The 18,604-nt window shown below is 48.3% G+C and overlaps 6 protein-coding genes across 6 annotated transcripts, besides 4 other annotated features; all 6 read right to left on the bottom strand.

Moving 5' to 3' along the window:
* Nucleotides 1-53: 53 nt before the first annotated feature.
* Tb10.70.4560 (hypothetical protein, conserved) lies at nucleotides 54-3,068 on the bottom strand (the record flags this gene model as incomplete). The annotated part of the gene is made up of 1 exon (XM_817459.1): nucleotides 54-3,068. The coding sequence occupies one exon, from the start codon at nucleotides 3,066-3,068 to the stop codon at nucleotides 54-56; it is 3,015 nt and encodes a 1,004-aa protein (XP_822552.1).
* Nucleotides 3,069-3,526: 458 nt separating this feature from the next.
* On the bottom strand, nucleotides 3,527-4,444 carry Tb10.70.4570 (proteasome regulatory non-ATPase subunit 11; the record flags this gene model as incomplete). Its single annotated transcript, XM_817458.1, has 1 exon — nucleotides 3,527-4,444. One exon carries the CDS (start codon nucleotides 4,442-4,444, stop codon nucleotides 3,527-3,529), a length of 918 nt encoding a protein of 305 aa, XP_822551.1.
* A 1,711-nt stretch (nucleotides 4,445-6,155) lies between these two features.
* Nucleotides 6,156-6,177: a microsatellite.
* Nucleotides 6,178-6,240: 63 nt separating this feature from the next.
* On the bottom strand, nucleotides 6,241-6,588 carry Tb10.70.4590 (hypothetical protein, conserved; the record flags this gene model as incomplete). Its single annotated transcript, XM_817457.1, has 1 exon — nucleotides 6,241-6,588. One exon carries the CDS (start codon nucleotides 6,586-6,588, stop codon nucleotides 6,241-6,243), a length of 348 nt encoding a protein of 115 aa, XP_822550.1.
* Nucleotides 6,589-7,039: 451 nt separating this feature from the next.
* Nucleotides 7,040-7,069: a sequence feature (AT_rich).
* Nucleotides 7,070-7,546: 477 nt separating this feature from the next.
* Tb10.70.4600 (GTP-binding protein, putative) lies at nucleotides 7,547-9,853 on the bottom strand (the record flags this gene model as incomplete). The annotated part of the gene is made up of 1 exon (XM_817456.1): nucleotides 7,547-9,853. One exon carries the CDS (start codon nucleotides 9,851-9,853, stop codon nucleotides 7,547-7,549), a length of 2,307 nt encoding a protein of 768 aa, XP_822549.1.
* A 471-nt stretch (nucleotides 9,854-10,324) lies between these two features.
* Tb10.70.4610 (hypothetical protein, conserved) lies at nucleotides 10,325-15,928 on the bottom strand (the record flags this gene model as incomplete). Its single annotated transcript, XM_817455.1, has 1 exon — nucleotides 10,325-15,928. The coding sequence occupies one exon, from the start codon at nucleotides 15,926-15,928 to the stop codon at nucleotides 10,325-10,327; it is 5,604 nt and encodes a 1,867-aa protein (XP_822548.1).
* A 143-nt stretch (nucleotides 15,929-16,071) lies between these two features.
* Nucleotides 16,072-17,136, bottom strand: Tb10.70.4620 (hypothetical protein, conserved; the record flags this gene model as incomplete). Its single annotated transcript, XM_817454.1, has 1 exon — nucleotides 16,072-17,136. One exon carries the CDS (start codon nucleotides 17,134-17,136, stop codon nucleotides 16,072-16,074), a length of 1,065 nt encoding a protein of 354 aa, XP_822547.1.
* Nucleotides 17,137-17,802: 666 nt separating this feature from the next.
* Nucleotides 17,803-17,841: a microsatellite.
* A 335-nt stretch (nucleotides 17,842-18,176) lies between these two features.
* Nucleotides 18,177-18,200: a microsatellite.
* Between the last annotated feature and the right edge of the window lie 404 nt (nucleotides 18,201-18,604).

Below are 18,604 nucleotides of genomic sequence, written 5' to 3'. Positions count from 1 at the left end.
AAGCAGCAAAGCAACGACAGCGTTTCTTCGGGCAAAGCTTTCCGGAGTGTTTCCTATACACTTACTTCGTATCGACCGCAGTGCAGCAGTTCGTGGGAGAAAAATGGGGATGCCCACAATAGTTGAGTTGCGCAGGGTACATGGCTTCCCCCACGCACACAGAGCGGCAGAAGCCCAACAGCTGTGAGTGTTACGGTTAGGCTGGAAAGGTGCTGCTCCAGGAGCTGTTTACCCGCAGTTTCTACATCCCCTGGCGGCGACGCAGTCACCACACTCATCTTCTCAAGGAGGCGGCTCCGTACGGCGCGGATGGTTTCACGAGCAAGGGGAACGGAGTCAAAGGTGAGACTATTATAGAGAGAGATGAGCGGCACAGGAAGATCCAAACCATGCACCTGCTGCTGATACGCGGTGTACTTCGAGTACGCCGATCGTGTCCACTCCCCAACCCGGCGCATCCACTCGTTGCTCATAGAACCAGTGGTTGCCATACGTGGGTGTGATGATAAGTGTGCGGGAAGTAAGCACTGTGTCATAGTAACCACAACATCGCACGCGCTCACCACACTGTGAAACGATGCGCCGCCGCGTTGCCTCACAGCCGCTTGCCGTTGTTTACAATTTTCGCTACCGTCCTGACAATCCTTAACACGCCGCGTTGCGGCCAGCGCTGCAGCCCCATCTAACTCACATGAGGAAGATACTGCATCCCCGAGATTGTTGAGCAACATCAGTGTGAAGAAACGGTATGCCTTCGTGCGTACTTCACTGCTGCTGCCGTCGCCACCACGGAATCCACGCGGGTTCCCCTCCAGAACGAGGCCAAACTGATGAGCAATAGCTGCAAATAGAGAGTATTGGGCAAAACAGGGGGGACCATTCCCGCCTTCGTGGTACGGTGCTCCTTCTTTTTCCCGGACACCACACTCTTGCCGAATATGGGCATCAACGGCTTCGGGTACCCATTCCAGAGGGTAGAACTCATAATGAATTTCGTCTACCAGCATCTTGAATTCCGGTGTTAAGTCCACCAACGGTGTGCCGTTGTCATCAACCCCGTCCCCCTTCCTGGATGCAATCACAGGACAACGACTGAGGGTACGCTCATGCGCAAGCGGCAGAAGCAGCTGCTCAAACAATGGGGCGAGTTGCCGCGTGAGCTGTTGCACGACACTCACCGTTCTCAGTTGCGTGTACACCACGAGGGAGGCCAGCAGCACTTCACAGCGGTACCTCTGCAGTAAACGCTCCTTCTCACGCGCGGAAAAATATACTGTGCGAGAAAGCTCACCACAGTAGCTGACACAATCAGTAATGCCACCGTTTGTGTCCCCTCCCAGTGCCTGCAATTGCACAACCATAGGCTGCACATCGGTGGCCCGTCTCAACACCCGCTCTGTTTCCTCCGCTGTTATTCCACTTGGACCGCAGCGATCAAAATATTCTAGCAAGACCTCACCGGCAGTACGGTAATACAGAGGTAGTGCGAAGCGAGAAGACGAATTATCAGCCACCTTCTCAGGATTCCCTCCACTGCTTTTACCCTCATTCGGCACATCGTGGATCGAAACAAAAATATTTTCCGCAATGACGTCGAAGCTCTGAGGGAGAATGGCTCGAAGGCGCAGTCCGTACGTTCGTCGCGCAACTGAGACCAAAAGCTCCTCAAACACCGATCGGCTATCCAACCTGACACCATCTTCCATCACAATATGTTGCGTTCGTGCCCGATCAAGCATCTTGGCATGCCGGAGTGACTCTGACCAGGGCCACTCAAACCCCACCTGCTGGAGCAGTGCCGGGATGAAGACTTGTAGTAGACAATCTGTTTCATGCAGCGTTAAGGTACGTGCAGCGGTGGGACAGACAGAGACACCATCGGGCTGGTGTTCCCTGTGCCACCTTACTGTATCACCTGCCACCACACAGAAGAGCAGTTCCTGTATACACGCCACAGTCATGTTTGCGAACCGAGAAGCTGATACAGCCATCCCCATACACCTGTCACCAGCAGCAGTATCCTTTTCCACAATTCCCTGCAGCTCAACGAGACGATGCAACAGCAAAGCAGCGCACGTCAGTGGGCACCGTCCCGTACCATCATCCCTGCAATACCGATAAGCCATAGCATACTCCACAACGCCAGTCACCACACCGTACGCACGGGCATCCACATGCTCTGGTGCATCGCGCTGATTGATATGAGCAAGAAGTAGGACGGCGCATTCAGATTTGACACGACCAAATGCCTCCACCGAAAGGGCGGCAAACAAACGTGCAGCATTAGCCACCCTGATAAGGACTTGCGCAGTTCCACCCTCGGGTATGGATGCCTTCACATCGAACAGAGGACGGTAAGTTGTCGCTTCCACCACCTTCGGTGCGGTAGTAGATGCAGAAAGCATGCTCCGGAAAGCCCCCTCAAGTGCTTCCTCCCCTGACGCATCTCTTTCCTCACACCGTACTCTCGCAGTCTTCCGCACATCGGCAGAGTTCTGAATAACTTCAAGTGTGTCTCGCACCAGAACGTCAAGGGCGGCACACACGTCACCGGCATGAGAAGGCATCCAGGAGGATATATGCTGTCGCACGGCCAACGATCGCAGAGCACGACCAAATGTTGACTCTGCAACACGAGGCAGGAAAGGATATATGCGCTGCCGACCTTCTGCCTTCCCCTCCGTCATTATTCGCAGCTCTTGCACGACGTCATCTGTCGGCATGCAAAGCCCCATCCAAAGCGACACCATGGCGGGAGGAATGGGGGACCCCGACAACTTCAACAGCTCGTCAAATGATAACCTGCCCCAATATGCGCTCCCACTTCTGTTATCACTGCTGCCCTCCGTCGCTTCGGACGCACCACCAGATGATGCATAAGTAAAAAACGGTCGAGCCCATGATGTCACATAGAGGAACCACAGCCACTGCTTTGGTGTATACGATGTGTCCAGTTCCCTGCCTTCACTGCTCCCGTAGCCCGACAGCAACAGTGACAATGGCGGTATATGTCTTTTCTTACCATCATCACACTGTAGATCACCACTATTACCGGGCATTGCATACATATGCAGTAGACGATAGTTTCGATACCCTGCTTCACCCAATCGGAGACGGTAGAATAAAAGCTTTTCGCCCCCTTCACCACTTGTCCTGAGTGTCACTAAGTGCGTTGGGCACACGACACTGGGATCGCAACGAGCAATCACCGGGATTAGAGCAATTAAAGGAATATGGAAGTGAGGTATTGCAGAGATATGTTTGTAGAATCACTAGGAAATTCAGGACGAGTAATTACCCCACCACAAACAAATGACATGCCATTCACGAAGATGACACCACATCACTAGCAAATGCCATCCTGTGCTGATTGTAATCACGCCACATTGTCACAGAAACGGGAGTGCAGAAAAGGAGCATAACACCCCGTAAACGTTATAGAGAGGGTGATAAAAAATCAATACGGTAGCGCATATAAAAAGTATGGTCAGTAATAGCTGGAGCACACGCAATGTACCCTGTTTCCTCAGAAGACAACCCCATTAATCATCGCTCCTATGGATTGGTTAAGACTCGCGTTGATTAGGCCCTCCGATTCGGATTGGAGATGCGCAATGGGATTTGCTCGACCGACATTGCCTACATCATCTTCATCGAGACCCTGAACAATGAATCGCTCCGACTGGACGGCAAGCGACGCCAGCGCACGCATCTTCTCTCGCACCGTATTGCGATCAAAACGTGTCATGTTTTCTAATCGGAAACCCTCCTGCCAACCCTTCTTGTAGACGTTGAGGAGTAGCGCAAGTTCGTGGTTTTTCTTGCGGAAGGTAATGGGAAGACTGTAATAGTCACGATCCAACCCACGGGTGAGAGCAATAGGAGAAGGTCGCGTCAGCCACCCGATGTTGCTTGTTGTCTGTCGTGGCTCTTGGAACATGATTCGCGGCCCCGTATGCGGGTCCTTCGTGGTGCGGAAGGCGTCAATTACTACTTTGCCGCGGACCGATTGGATAGGGTCGATCACTACCGACACGCTGCGCGGCGTCAGTTGCTCATAGCTGCTCGCCGTCATTACATCCTCACCAGAAAGCCAGCAGCCGAAACCAGGGTGACTGTGGTACCACCCAACAACTTTTTCCGGTCGACCCACCACGGAGAGTTTGTCTAACATATGAACTTGATACTCTGGGTCCACAGCTTCAACGGATTGACCCGTGGCCGTTTGAGGCATGGAGAAGACATCAGATACACGGACCGTATAGTCGTCAATCAACTCACCAATCATCAAACCCATTACCTCGAGCGGCACCCCAGCGCGCCCGTGCATCAGCATTTTGAGCAATGCCAAAGACGATATCTGCACCGTCTCGGCTGTGTCGCGTAGCTCCTCTGCCGGTGCAGCGCGATTGGCACCACCCGCCACCAATTGGGGATGGAACATCTCGAAACCACCACGTTGCGATGCAATTAATCAGAGCACGAGTTATTTTGTTTGTTACCGTTCAATAACCCCCCTTTTAGTATCCCAGTTGTGGTATGTGTGCAAGAGAGGTAGAATTAAGGTAAAGGATGGTAATATAGTAAGTGGCTGACAAAGTAACAAAAGCAGCCAAACGACAGAAGCAAGGGCATAAGACACCCAATGATAGCATTCACAGAACAAGCAAAAGCAAAAGCAAAAAAAGAAAAAGCAAAAGCAAAGTAAAAGTAAAAGTACTAATAAGGAGTGCTGTGCCCTCATTAAGGGATATGGATTGCATGATCAACAGGAGATGCACTCCTATCCACAAAAACCCCATTCCATCATTAGTTCCATTCAAATTATGCTCCATACTTCACATCATCACATATTACATTATATTCCATTCCACTTATCATTACAACAGGAAATAGTTCGTCCACTATGACACCCTCCCGGTTCCTAAAACCTCCCAACAGATGTATTGCCAGGGAATGAGATGTGGCCCACCCCACCTATTCCTTCCCCTGCAGGGCTGCCACACTCTCCGACAACATAAAGGTGTCTTTTAGGGCATTTATACCAGCACCCACCAGAGAGGTTGATGGTTTTATTGATATTCCTCAAAGTGTCCTCGGTCGACATATTGTCAATTTGTTCGAGATGCTTCTTCAATGACTCTGCCCGAGCCTTTTCACTGCCCTCGACGCCCCTTTTGGCAAACTCCTTGGCTTCCCTCACTTCTGCTTCAAAATACACAGAATTAATTGACTCTGGGAGTTTGTGTAGAAGGTCTCTCCACTCAACTCGTTGGGACAGCTTCCTAACCTCCGTGCTATCCTGTGCGGATGGAAAGGACTGTGAGAGCCGTCGTATATTAGGAACCAAATTGTTTAGGTTGTTCCGGCAGAACTTTCGTATATCAGCAGCGAGTGCACCTTCGTCACTTCTATGTCTCGACTCATAGTACTCCCGCAGCTGCACAAAAGTAAATGCAGTATTTAACAACGTGTGGGCATTATCCCAAATTTCTTTATCCTTCTGCAGGTTGCACAGGATGAGTTCCGTTACTTGCAGGTAGTACCGTAGCAGTGCGATCCAACCTTGACTTACCGAGAGACTTCTACAGTCCCTCTCAAATGAAACCCACACCCCAACGAGGTCAAATTCAGTTTCCTTTTTATGTCCATCCCTGCACAGTATTTGATGATATTGCCTTATTGTTAAAAACCAAAGAGAGGCAATAGACGAGAGTAAGTAACAAATGCGGGGAACATGCACATGAAGGCAACACCACCGAAGTGTGAACAAAGACAAAACTCTGCAGACAAATATCAAGAGGCCCACATCAAGCACTGTTTCAATGCACGCGTTGCCTTTCACTTGGTCCTGCCACGTGCTGCCCCAGTTGTGTCGGATTCGTAGTTCCACAGTGACCCGAATAGAAAACCTTGTTGGAGTGGTGGCCGTTTTGGTGTGACATGGTGAGGAAGGGTTGCAACTGATGGAAAGTGCATGAAAAAATATTATTTTGAGTGGAAATGAAGAAGTAATAAATAAAAAATAACAATAATAGCAGTTTTCATGATTTGTCACAGTAGTGATAATATTTTGGAGGTGAAAAAAAAAAAAGAAACGTTTTATAGGAAATTGAGACCATTTTAGCTAAAGAAAAAACGTTACGCTCGTTGCTTATATATATATATATATATATAATGGCGGTTTTACATGTTTGTTAACATTGTGGTAGAGCTCTTGCGAATGACGCCTGCTCCTTCCTATTGCTTCTCGTTCGTTAACTGCTGTAGTTTCTTTTCCATTGTCTGTATTTGCTCTTTGAGGTTGTCAATTTGAGCGTCCCTCTCGCGTACAGATTCGTGCATGTGCTGTTTGTGTTCGTTGCGTATTTTCTTGATGAGTCCCTTCATTGTCTCGCGCTGTCGTTCGAGTGCATATCGTTCTTCTGGAGACCGAAGTTTTTCGTCGAACTCCGCCTCGATCCACCTCTCATCATCGTCCAGGTTGATCTTTCTGTGTCCTTCAGTTGGCTTCCCCTCGCTGTAGAAGCGTAATTGGGAGGCGTAACCGCCTGCAGCGATGAATGGTAGTACACGGAGGGGCAGCATGGAACCTCTCCTTCACTTTATCCGTTTTATTAGAAATAAATATACACTGTATACTATATACTATATATGTTTTTCGTTCCTTCTTCGTGATTTTTTCTCTCTCGGTTTCTTGTACGCTATGTTATCTTCCTTTGAAGGAAGTTGAATTGCAACAGACTAACTGCTTGTTTGTTTGTGTTGTGCGTTTCCCACCCTCACTTTTTCCCTCAAATATAGGCAAAATGAGATAATATTGCAAATATTACCTTCCTTTGCCGATAAAGCTTCTTTACAAGAGAAAGTAATAATAAAAATAAGCAAGTTACTATCGGAGAAAAAAAAGGGTATCACCTATTCCCCACTTTGTTTTCACTCGTTGCAGCCCCTACTCCTGAAAACGTGTCTTTTCCCCTAATCCTATCGTTCCTAGCCGAAAATTAAAACCGATACACTAGTTGGAATCCACAAGACCTATAAATAAATAAATAAAAAAATATATATACCTCCCTTCTATCTCCCCTTGGTTATCACTAATAGTAATTGAGTGCTAATAATAATAATAATGATGCGATATGAAACTGTTTCTACGATAGAGTGGTGTTGCTTTTTCGGTCTTATTTCTTATTTTTGTTAGACGAATGATTGCAAAACAGAAAGTAGAGACGAAGCGAGGTAAAACATAGAAAAAGGAGATTACGATGACACCTAATGTGACCACTGGCAGCAATAACAATGGTATTAAATGCCGCAGTGCAGCGCTAAGACATCAACGAATATAAGGAACAGGAGAGGGGAAAAAACAATGAGAAATCCTTTAACTGCCGCTCCCTGCAAGTGTCAGTGGGATGGGGCCACGACTGACGTTTCCTCATGTGATCCCATAATCTTTTCACCGGCAACCCCACAGATACTCGCATACATGTTCCTTGACTTCTCTTCCCCCGTTTCTACAAACGGTTCTCTCCTCATAATTTTATTGTCACAATGCAGTGGCACCCATTGCTGCGGCGAGGACCGACTGATCAAGTGTTACGCCTCCAACCGTGCGCCGCGCCATGCGTTCCTTCCCCTTTTTCTGGTCGTTCCACTTTTTCTGTTTGCGTGAGATGTCACCCGCGTGTATTTTTGCTGTCACATCCTTGCGGTACGCCCTAACCGTTTCCCTCGCAACTACCTTGCTCCCAACTAGTGCCTGTAGGGGGATGTCCACAGCAGTGCGTGTGAGATTGGACTTTAGGCTCGCTACTATACGCTTTCCTACCGATGGTGCCTCGTGTCGTGGACAGATAACGGCAAGCGCAGAGATACGGGCCTTCTGCACCACGATGTCTACGCGTACCAAATCCGCTTCTTCATACACCAGTTCATCGTACTCCAGTGACGCATAGCCGTGGGACTGACTCTTCACAAAAGTAAAGAAACCCCGCACCATATCCGCGAGGGGCATTTTGTAGCGCAGGAGGACACGGGCATCATCCATCACTCGCATATCCAACTGCTTCCCGCGATAGTGCCTCTGCGCTTCGCCATCGATGATTTGTGCATACTCACTCGGTGTGACTACTGTGGCAGTAACGTGAGGTTCCATGTAACATGACACTCCCTCGTGGAGCCACCGCCACGTGTGGACCGAGAGGGGTTTGGGCGGCTGGTCATCGCCACCGGCAGCTTCGCGGTACTTGTACTGAACAACAGGTGGCGTTACGAGAACACGCTGCCCGAATTCGGAGAGTAGGCGTTCCTGAAAGATTTGCATATGCAACACACCGAGAAAACCCAACTGTAGGCCAGAGCCAAGTGCCTGGCACTCGAGGGGTTCAACGGTAACAGCAGGATCATTCATTCGAAGCTTCTCCACCGCTTCACGCAACTGTGTAACGTATTCTCCCTCGTCTGGGTAAAACCCCGCAAACACAACAGGGTGCACGCGCCTGAAGCCGGGAACAGGTGCTATGCCTCCCCGCGTGAACTTTCGCGTGGGAAGTGTGTAAAGTGTTTCTCCAACCGAAAAGTCCTCGCGCTGGACGCGAGTAAACACAACGTAGCCAACCATTCCAACAGTTAGGGCACCAGTGGGCCGAAGTTCGGGATGTATTACTCCAACTTCTCGAGCTTCGTAGCGTTTCTGTGAATGATACAGCAGTATGTTAGTACGCGCGGTGAGAGTTCCATCAATGACAGATACGAGACATGTGACGGTGTCCTTATCTTCATCGATCTTTACATTCCCGCTTAAGGCGCTGCTCGTTTTTGAGGGCGGACGATAGAGTCCACCACCGCATTCCCTCGTCCACGAGTCAAGTAAGATGGCTCGCAGTGGCACCATCTCAGCCTCCATTGCCACGCGGGCTGTGCTGCCTGGTAAAAGAGGAGGAAGTTGGCACACGTCCGACAGCCCTATTGCACCACTTGGTGAAGGCACGCGCTCAATGATAGCTTGCAACAGTGCCTCCACCCCCAGTTGCTCCTTTGCACTGGTAAAGACCACTTCACTTCGCAGTAGACCTGTGGAGTCTTCGAGTTGTTGTAGCGCAGCATCAACCGTTGTGTCGTTGAGCACGCAATCCATTTTGGTGAAAACGGGGATTATGGCCAATCCTTGATCCAATGCCATGTGGAAATGGGACATCGTTTGCGCCTCAATCCCCTGTGCCACATCAACGAGCAGAAGCACAGCCTGTGCCGCTCGCACACTACGTGACACTTCATACTGGAAATCCACATGACCTGGCGTGTCAATCAAGTTGAGCAAGAACTCTGAGCCGCCGTACTTCAGAAACATGGAACATGTTTGTGACTTCACTGTGATGCCGCGCTCCCGCTCAACAAGCAGCCTATCAGTATAAGCTCCTGCGTTGACAGAGCCCTTTAGCACGCCGGTTCGCCTGAGCAAAACATCACTTAATGTTGTCTTCCCGTGGTCTACGTGTGCCACAACGGCGACGTTGCGAATGTTAGATGGTGGGTAGGATGTGAGAGCAGCCAGTCGACGAGAAGCACTTTCCTCACTGGTTTGCCAAGGCGAGCCCATAGTTGGTTCTGATGGTGCAATGGTATATCTGAGTAATGTCGAAGACGATAAAGGTGTATGTGAAGGACATACCTCAGTTGCACCGCTGCTGCCGCCCACAGAGCTCGTCACCCTGTTCCCACTACTCATGTTGTATGCACTGAAAGACGATAATAATGGAGACGATGAACAACGCCATGGTGTAAACGAACAACCACATGCAGCACACGCACACAAAAGGTTTCCAAGACGAGAGAATCTATTCCATAACCTCATACAGGCGTCTACCACCGGGGCTCACCACGCTCGTTTCTACTTGCCCCCCTTCCTAAAAAGAGTTCTCACAGTGAACAATCACCACGACCGCGTATGTGCGTGTTTGTATGCTCTAAACACAATATCCGAAATGAACAGAAAAGAGTTTAGATAACACAAAAGAATCAATAGAGGATTTCAAAAAAAATTATGCAGAACAAACACCTTCTGATATCCAGAAAGTGAAGCATAGGCTGGGCGTACAGCGGTGAATAGGCTGATGACGGACGTCGGTGTCATTCTTCCCTCCTTCTTCTGTTGCAGAGCTTACAAATAAAGTATTACAATATTGAGAAACGTTGGGGCACCACATCCCCCTTCGTTTCCGGATCTACATGTGGAAACTGCTGCGATATCAAGGCGACGCTGTAGATGGATCATCTATTGTTTGATCTCATACAATAATTTTATAATATATAGATAGTTAGATATTTACATGTGACATGTAGACGTCATTGACTTCTTACATTGTGCCTTGCTGCTCTTGAAGCTGTTCTTTATCATAGCTTCTTTCTTCCTTTTCTTCTCGGAAAATCCCGTAGGCATGGTAAGGTACGGACGCCAGCTTCCCATTGGTGTTGTTGGAGCATTGTTTCCCGACAAAGTGGGATACTGGTCGATGGTGACCAGATCGTTCATAGCTTCGGCACCTTCACTTCCCGTATGAACAGTTAAGGGAGGGGAGATTAAGCGCACCGCGCTTGCCTTTTTGCACCCATTCCTAAACTGCTCAGCAATTGTGCAAGCAGGGACCTTGTCGTCGTGTCGCACAAATGCAAGTAAAGAGCGATGTAGGTCTTCGAAATTGTGCACGCCTTGCATATCCAATGTCACCGCTTCAAAGCGTTTCATCTCCCGTGCGCGTGTGTCGACGTCCGCCAGTACACTCACGAGTTTATCGGCGTCAGGTATGATGGGAACTAACAAAGTGGAATTCCTAAAACTGACGGAATTTCGATGTTTTCCTCCATAGAAGGAACCCATAGTACTTGTACATGGCCTCTTCTCTGCGCGTATTACCACACGACCGGCCAAGTCAACAGATTCCGCAATCGCGCCCCACACTTCATCTTTACACAATGCCTCTAGAGCAGCAATGTGTAGCAACTTCACCCGCTCACTGGGACTTGCCTTCACTTCCGAAATGCGCTCGAATCCAAGTGCAGCCAAACAGGCGTACACACCTACGCGTAACCCCAGCACTTTGCATATGGGCGCTGAAAGCAGTTCCCGGAAACCTCTCGGAGAAGCAAGCTCCCCAGATGAGCTTGCCTCAGTGTTGAATCGATCCATCCGCTCCAGATCGGCGTATCTCCTCCACAGAGCTGCAGTGACAAGCTCACGACCCTGCAAACCAAGTGAATTTAGCCCCCACGAACTCGGACGTAACTCGGTCGCAACGGCGGGTCGTCCAGCCGAAGCATCATCGATATCTTCATCACACACATCGTATGTTTTCGTAAGTGTAGTGGAGGTTGTTGAGATTTTTAGATAATCGAAATCTCGCTTCCGTAACCTCGGTTCGCGACCCACAGTCGTCGCAACTGAAGAAACATCGCATCCTGATTCCACCCGCTGTGAACCGTCATGAGTTTCACTGCTAGGAGCACCTTCATTCCACAAGCGGAGCAGCAACTGCACAGCATTCACTTTCCCATCGTCTGCTTTTTCCACTACTTGTGAAGTGTAGTTAAACCACTTTAAGAACGCATCGCGGGCTTCCGCGTTCTCACGCAACAAGTCTGCTAAAATGGTCAACGTGAGATGTAAAGCAGGGGGATGGCCACCTTCCACAGTATCGAAGAGTTGGCCTGAATCTTCCCCCAAATGGGCCTCAATGACAGTTAGTAACGTGTTCACACCGTCTCCACGGACAAACTGGGCTTGACCCGCCTCATTTCCAATAAGGAACACCCGAACACAATTTAGCGCGGCGGCGAGCAACTCCTTATTTCTCTCTTCAACTTGAAATCGAGAAAACTTCGAGTTTGATGTCGATGGCGTGAGTGAGTTCCACACTAGCCTCAAAATGTGGGTTATGCCATCCATTAGTATGAAGGCCCTCTGCGTTGCGACCACCTCATCCCTACTTCCATCGGCAACGTTGTGTAATAGCGAAAGACACTTTAGAAAAACACTGATTGTCTGCGCGGGAAAGTATACATGGGTATTTGAGAGTTGTAACATGCCGTAGGTTCTCTGTGTACTTGAACACCCTGCATTCGAAAAGGCAAACAAACTAGACCCCTTATGAACAGGTCGCGTTTGCACACTTTGTGACTCCTTAAGCGTTTTCTTCCTTCCCTCTGAGTCTTTTTGCCACCGCACGCTGCTCCCATAATTGCCCTTAGAGACAGTGGCATCCCTCACGACATGCTGCACTGATTCTGCCCTTGATATTCCGTCGGGCTTTGGCATACCCCGTGTCCCGTTGGAGTTACTATTTATTTTCGCGCTGTTTTCAACTTGATTAAACAGCCGCTGAATCACCTGAACTGTCGTCGCGAGTAACAAAGGCACGGGCTCACCTGTGGTTGGCGCCGGAGTCCGCAAGGCGAGTAGCGCTTCGCGATGGATGGGAAAGCGACTGAGTACCGACAGCACGTGAATTGCTAAGTACCCTATCATTTCTGTGTCGCCGTTACACGTTTCTTGGATGTAACGCATGGCGCATGCGATACCGTTGGTTCCAACAAAGGCCAAATCTGCCTGCAACAACGGCCATTCTTCCCCAACACCCTCAACCCACAAACCTCCACCGGGGTTTCCGCTAAACAAATTAACCTCCTTTCCATTTTGCCATGTGTGATCCGCACCAACACCCTCAAAGGCCTTAGTGACAGAATGCTCTGCGTGGGGCTCAACCATGGCCAAAATAACCCTCCATGACTCCTCCTGTAGAGTAAGCAAATCTTCTCTTGACCATGCGAGAACTAGCTCGTTACTGCACTCCGTATCTACATACATAAGAAGGAGGTCTACAAATCCGGCACCGCACACATCAAAGACAGTATTGCTTGTGTCAAAGACATATCCCGATGGGGCGGGGGCACGCGTGCTCAACGTTGTGCGTGACATGTGTGGGCGGCAACGTAGTTCCAACGTGAGCCGGACGTTTTGCCATTCATGAAAGGCTTCCAAAAAGCGCCAACCAAGTACCTTAAATTGCAAATTTTCTCTTCGTGTAGTGGGGGAGAGCACAGTATGATACCGCCTGAATAACTCCGGAGATTCTAGTGTGAGTTCTGCAGTTGTCCCAAAAACCTGCAACTCTGGTCCGCAGACCAGATCGAATACTGTCTTAGCCATGGTTGTAATAGCCTCGATAGTTGATCCCGGGGGTAAGGCTGGGTGCTCCAACTCAGAATTATACAGCAATGTTTCTTCCTGCTGCCTGAGCCCTGCTGTATGGGTACGGAGAACAATGAGCATCAACACAATGATGTCATTGCGTAGCTCACGGTATTCAAGCCGGTGCCCCGAGACAAGAAACTGCAAAAGACAATGTAGAAGGGCTTCAGTGGCAGACAATCTGGATAACGGAGAGTTAGTGGTCGCGTACTCACTCTGTTTTTTTCCTTCCTGTTGGAAGTGGGCGCCGCTTTCATCTCCGGTGTGGTGGAGTATTTCCTTTGCAGCCTCCTCGGGGATTACGTCGAGCATATTCCACAAGCACTCCACACACAAGGGAAGATGCCTATCTCCTTCCATGCACCGGGCCATTGTCAGGCAAACCAGTACGGGAATACTTTTGAAGGTATTATTACCAGTGCCTCCAAAAGTGTCTGCCATACGAGCTGAAACGTTTAGGTGATGTTTGTACAGGGACAGCTGAAGGCAGATACGAAGGAGCAAGTAGATCTCCTCCACGTCCTTTTCACACATACGAACAACCGCACCCACGGTTTCATCTCTCCCACCCCCTGTTGTAATTTTCTCACTGTGCATTTCTGCCGGTATGACATGATGACCCTCTTGCCCACAGCGGGTGATGGATGCCATCGCCAATTTCTTATTTGCCATTTTGTTGCTCCTTTCCTCTACTTCCCACGCCCCTGGACGCTGAGTCAGAAAACGTGCAGAATCCAGCACTCCGTTGCTCCCCGTGCCTTTATCCAAGATGAATGTCCATCGCTCCAGCAAAGGGATAAGTACGTTGACATCAACGGCGTTGTTATATACACTCAGTGGCGCGACACGGCGAACCAACATATTTCTTTGTGTCCTCTGCATGACTTTCACGCATGCGGTGGACAGACGACGGCGGGGAGATACCGCTCTCGGGGAGCCCATTGTTCCCCCGCTGAGGACTTTCACGCTCACGCTTTCGACCCTTTCATTGTCATTTTCCCTTGTCTCATCCATAGGGCTGCACATATCCATTATTGTATTATCTGTAGAGAAGTTGATGTCACCAAACGCATCGTACAGTTGACGATCGCGCTCCGCAAAATGCTTGTTTACCAAACTCGCATTCTCCGAATCCATGATGGAGAGGAGGGCGTGGAGCGTATGAAGTGCCGCGCGACGCAGTCGGTAAAGCATGTTTTTATGCTCCAAATCACAGTTTTTTTGTTCGGCATTCGTCGGCCGAGGAGCATTACAGTTGTAATCCCCGTTGATATTGCTTCCGGGTTTACCATCATCAGAAGTGCTTTGGCTCGCGACATTGTCAACCCCCGAAATCCCTTCGCACTCAGTATGAAGGTTATTGTCGGAAGTTTTTCTAATTATTGAGGAAAGGGTGGATACCAGTATGTGTGTAGCACTTGCACGGCTTTCGTAGTCTTCCGGGGTGATACACACAAGCGGGAAGGCACAGTGGTACATCATTGCCTCGACAGTAGACGGGATATCGCAAAGAAGGGGAGCGCACTTGGCGTTGGCGGCATCCGAGACCGCGCACGCTGAGGGAAATCCGTTTGATTGTTGCTGTAGTGGCTGGTTTCCCTGCCCGGTTCCGTTCACATGCCGATTCGCCGACTGCCGGTTAGCGTCTATTCGCGGTAATGTCGGCCCCGATTTGTCAAGCGGTGAACTGCTTCCGTCACGCACGCATTTCCTCGATCCCGCAGCCGTCCCCGCTGCAGTTGTTACCTCATTTGACTTCCCTATTCTCGCCACCAGCCGTTTGCCTTCTCGAGTGGGTGAGGCACTCGTCGTATGGGGATACTCCTGCGGTGCTGAACCTTTTGCATGGCGAACAAGTGGTGGTAAAAAGCAATCTATATTATCACCCTTTGCACCATTTGAGCCTACTGAACTCATCGCATTACTAGGTGTGTTATTTCCGCGGTCTCCCTTGAATTTACTCGAGTCCCTCCAGATGGACGATGCAATTTCCTTCACGAAGAAAGGGTTCGGAGTTATAAGGAAATTCGAACTTTGGCATATTGGGGTGAGCGCCGATATGGCCTGTCGATTTTCCCTACCAACCTCCAGTACCCTGCGATCCCTCACAGCGTCAGTAAGTAGGTGGATAATATCAGGCACACCTGCAAGGATCATCGAAGGGGTGAACCCCATGGGGGCGTCGCAGCGCAACAGCTCGTCCACCTCAACTCTGTGACGATCAAAGTGGTTAGCACTGCTCGTGCACCGTATCTGCGTAAGAATGCCCGCCACCCGCCGTTTCAAATGTGCGTGTACCTCACGAGATCGGCGATGCCAAAGGCATTGGTTACCATCCTCATCGTCAAAACTGTTGGCAGCATTTGCGTTAATAGCATCTCCCCTGTTTGGTACCTGTTTCAAGCGTTGTTGTTGCTGATCAGTCGCGACGTCTGCGTCGCCCATTGACCACAAATCTTTTCTTCTTTTTTTTTCCTTCGACCTCGTGTGTGTGTGAAGCAAGCGATTTGCGTAGAAGAAAACGAACATAGATTTAAAAAAAAATTTAGCATAGCGCATGCAGGGGATGTGAAACGAGCAATATTTCGTTTGAAGGTGAGGAAAAAAAAGAAAGAAAATGAAAGCATTAAAGCATCGGCAATACCATACAGCATCAGATTTTCCAGAAGCAATGGCTTTAAACATATACGCAGGGAAAACTTCTCACACTGAGGAAAGCAACGGAAGGAGCACCCGGGGGAGCCGTTGGTCGCTCCGTGTGTCCGACAAGTTGATCAAAGGAACCCGTACTACAAAGCTGTTGTCACTTCTACTTTTATCTTTTTTTTTTATCGCAAGTCTTCCTCACCGTCAATAACCTCACCTCCTTCACATGTGTCCGGCTTTGCTTCGGTGGACCTAATCACTAATTTTTTTGCCATCCTCGAGATGTCATTCGTGATGAACATCAGAGTTGAATCTTTCAATGTTTCTTGTAGCATTTCTGTGTCACGCTCACCAAATGCTTCGAGAAGCGATCGCACGGTTGATTCTTCCTTTGTGTTTGCAAATCCAGAAATGCCGCGCAGCCCATCCAGCTTCATGCGTGCCAGTACGAGGTCCCCAAGTGACAAACACAGCACAATAATTTCGAGCCCCGTTTTAGCCACATTGTGTGGTTGATTAAGTCTCGCATAAAACCCCCCTGCACATTTTCCCTTTATTTTGCTGGTGCCATCGCCTGAACCATTCGTGATACCAAGCTGACGCTCTAGTACAGCAATTGCTCTTAGCACATCACCACTACGCAAACAGGCAAGCATCCACTTACGATATATATCAGGTAGACGAATGATGTAGCTGTTGTTATTGTCCTCATTCTCCTCTATTGCATCTGCTGCTTCCTCCAGAAGTGCACACACTTGCTTCACTTTTTCCCGGTCTCCTTCCACATTTGACTTTGCAGCGAGGGGAGAGGCGAAAGCACAGTGTGTTGTCGGGTCAATTAATTCCGCCGCCTTAACGAGTGTCTCTGCCATCCTGTCAAACTTTCCATCTAATGCATAATACCTGGCGGCTCCACGATAGGATTCCACGGCGCTATCCATCAGTTTTTTGTCTAAACTCTTCCCACCACATCCTTTCCGGGCCTGCTCAGCGAGGAACTGAGCAAGTTTGGATTTTATAAGTGATGCTGACACAAGGCTACCCACCTTTTCATATGCTTCACACGCGCTATTATATGCTTCACATGCCTTCTCCACATTCCCATCACTTACGTAGAGCCCACCAGCTCTCTCGTAGTCGTCCGCTGCAGAGCCCCAATCGGGTTTGCGTTTAAACAAACCAGTTTTAAGATGTTTTTTTGCACTTGCCATAAGGCTATCGGCCTCAGTAAATGCTCCGGTTGACATTAGATAATGTAACTGACACCTTTTCCTCGGCGCAGGAAAAGCAACAACCCCCCAAAACCGTCTTACCTCGTTGAAGAAGAAAAAAAAAAAGAAAGCTGATTCCTACGGCAACAGTAATAAGGGCAGCGTATCAAAAACCTAACCTACAATGTTGGCCAAATCCGATAGAGAGAGAGCAGTTTCCCGCTTCTCAAACAACATCACAACAACAACAAAAAAAAACATAAAGAAAAGAGGATAAGAAACAATAATATTGATTGACCATGTTAAATAAATGAATATTTAAATATACACACAACTACATACATTTACATTGCCTCACAACGATGGGCTATAGCATGGACGAAAAACGAAAACAAACCATTATGTATGCGTTTGACTGTGCAGTAATCATTTCATTATCACCAACTCAGAAACGTTGTGTGGTCCCGGGAAGCTGGTGAACCTTGTGCACACACACAAACACAAAAAAAAAAGGTCAAGTAAAAAAAAAAACAGTGAAAAATGACAAAAATGTGTATTCGGTGTTAAATAATAGTGCCGGTAAAGAAGCATTTAATTCTGTATCAGTGTTGCCCCTGTAATTGTGGACAAATTCCCCCTCCCCTTACACAACCTCTCACATACGCAAATTACTAAACTATCATCAAAATAAACAACCAAATTTAATAATAATAATAATAACAATAATAATGGTAATAGTAAGAGAAATAGTGTCGCTACTCTCCACGCACTTTATGCACCCCTTCGACCACAATGCACTAGAAGGAAATAAAGAAAAATAAAAACAAGAAACGATACGTGACGTACACACTACTACCTGTTGTACTGTCTAACCAAATACCACCACATTTCCTCCCTATTCTTTTTATTTTAGAGTAAAAGAACAAACAAAGATAACAAGTTAAAATTAAAATGCGATTAAAAAAAAAAAAGAAGAAGAGACGCATGTGTACACACGCGTGTGTGTGTGGTGTGTGAGGGAACATACACGCCATTAGCAGCTAAGAAGCACACAGTACTTTGCCGCTTCGTCTCAAATATATATATATATATATATATATTGAGACCGCCCTTCTGTGGCTTCACCACCATCAGCACCAACAAACCCGGGAAAGGGTAGGATACATCACATAATTATAATTATAAAACCATGACAACGGAGTGGTGAATAGCAGCAATAACAGTAAAAATAGAAGAACAATGGCGTTTTTATGCATAACCAATGCAAAAGTCCGTGGCAGACAGCACATTGGGTGTTATAAGGCGAGGAAGAAAGAAAAATAACGGGAAAAGACATTTGTTAGTAACGTATGCTTGGGTGCAGAATCGATAATATTGTAGCGGATAGCAATAATATAAGACAGTGCTACTTGTTCACACGGACAAAATACATCCGTCACACATGCTCCTTTCTTTCCCCCCTCCATTCTTCAGTTTATTTATTCATTTTACTGTCAATTACTGC

Source organism: Trypanosoma brucei, chromosome 10 (genome assembly GCF_000002445.2).
Source record: "Trypanosoma brucei brucei TREU927 chromosome 10, whole genome shotgun sequence".
Classification (NCBI taxonomy): domain Eukaryota; phylum Euglenozoa; class Kinetoplastea; order Trypanosomatida; family Trypanosomatidae; genus Trypanosoma; species Trypanosoma brucei.
This window is presented reverse-complemented; position numbering and strand designations above follow the sequence as displayed.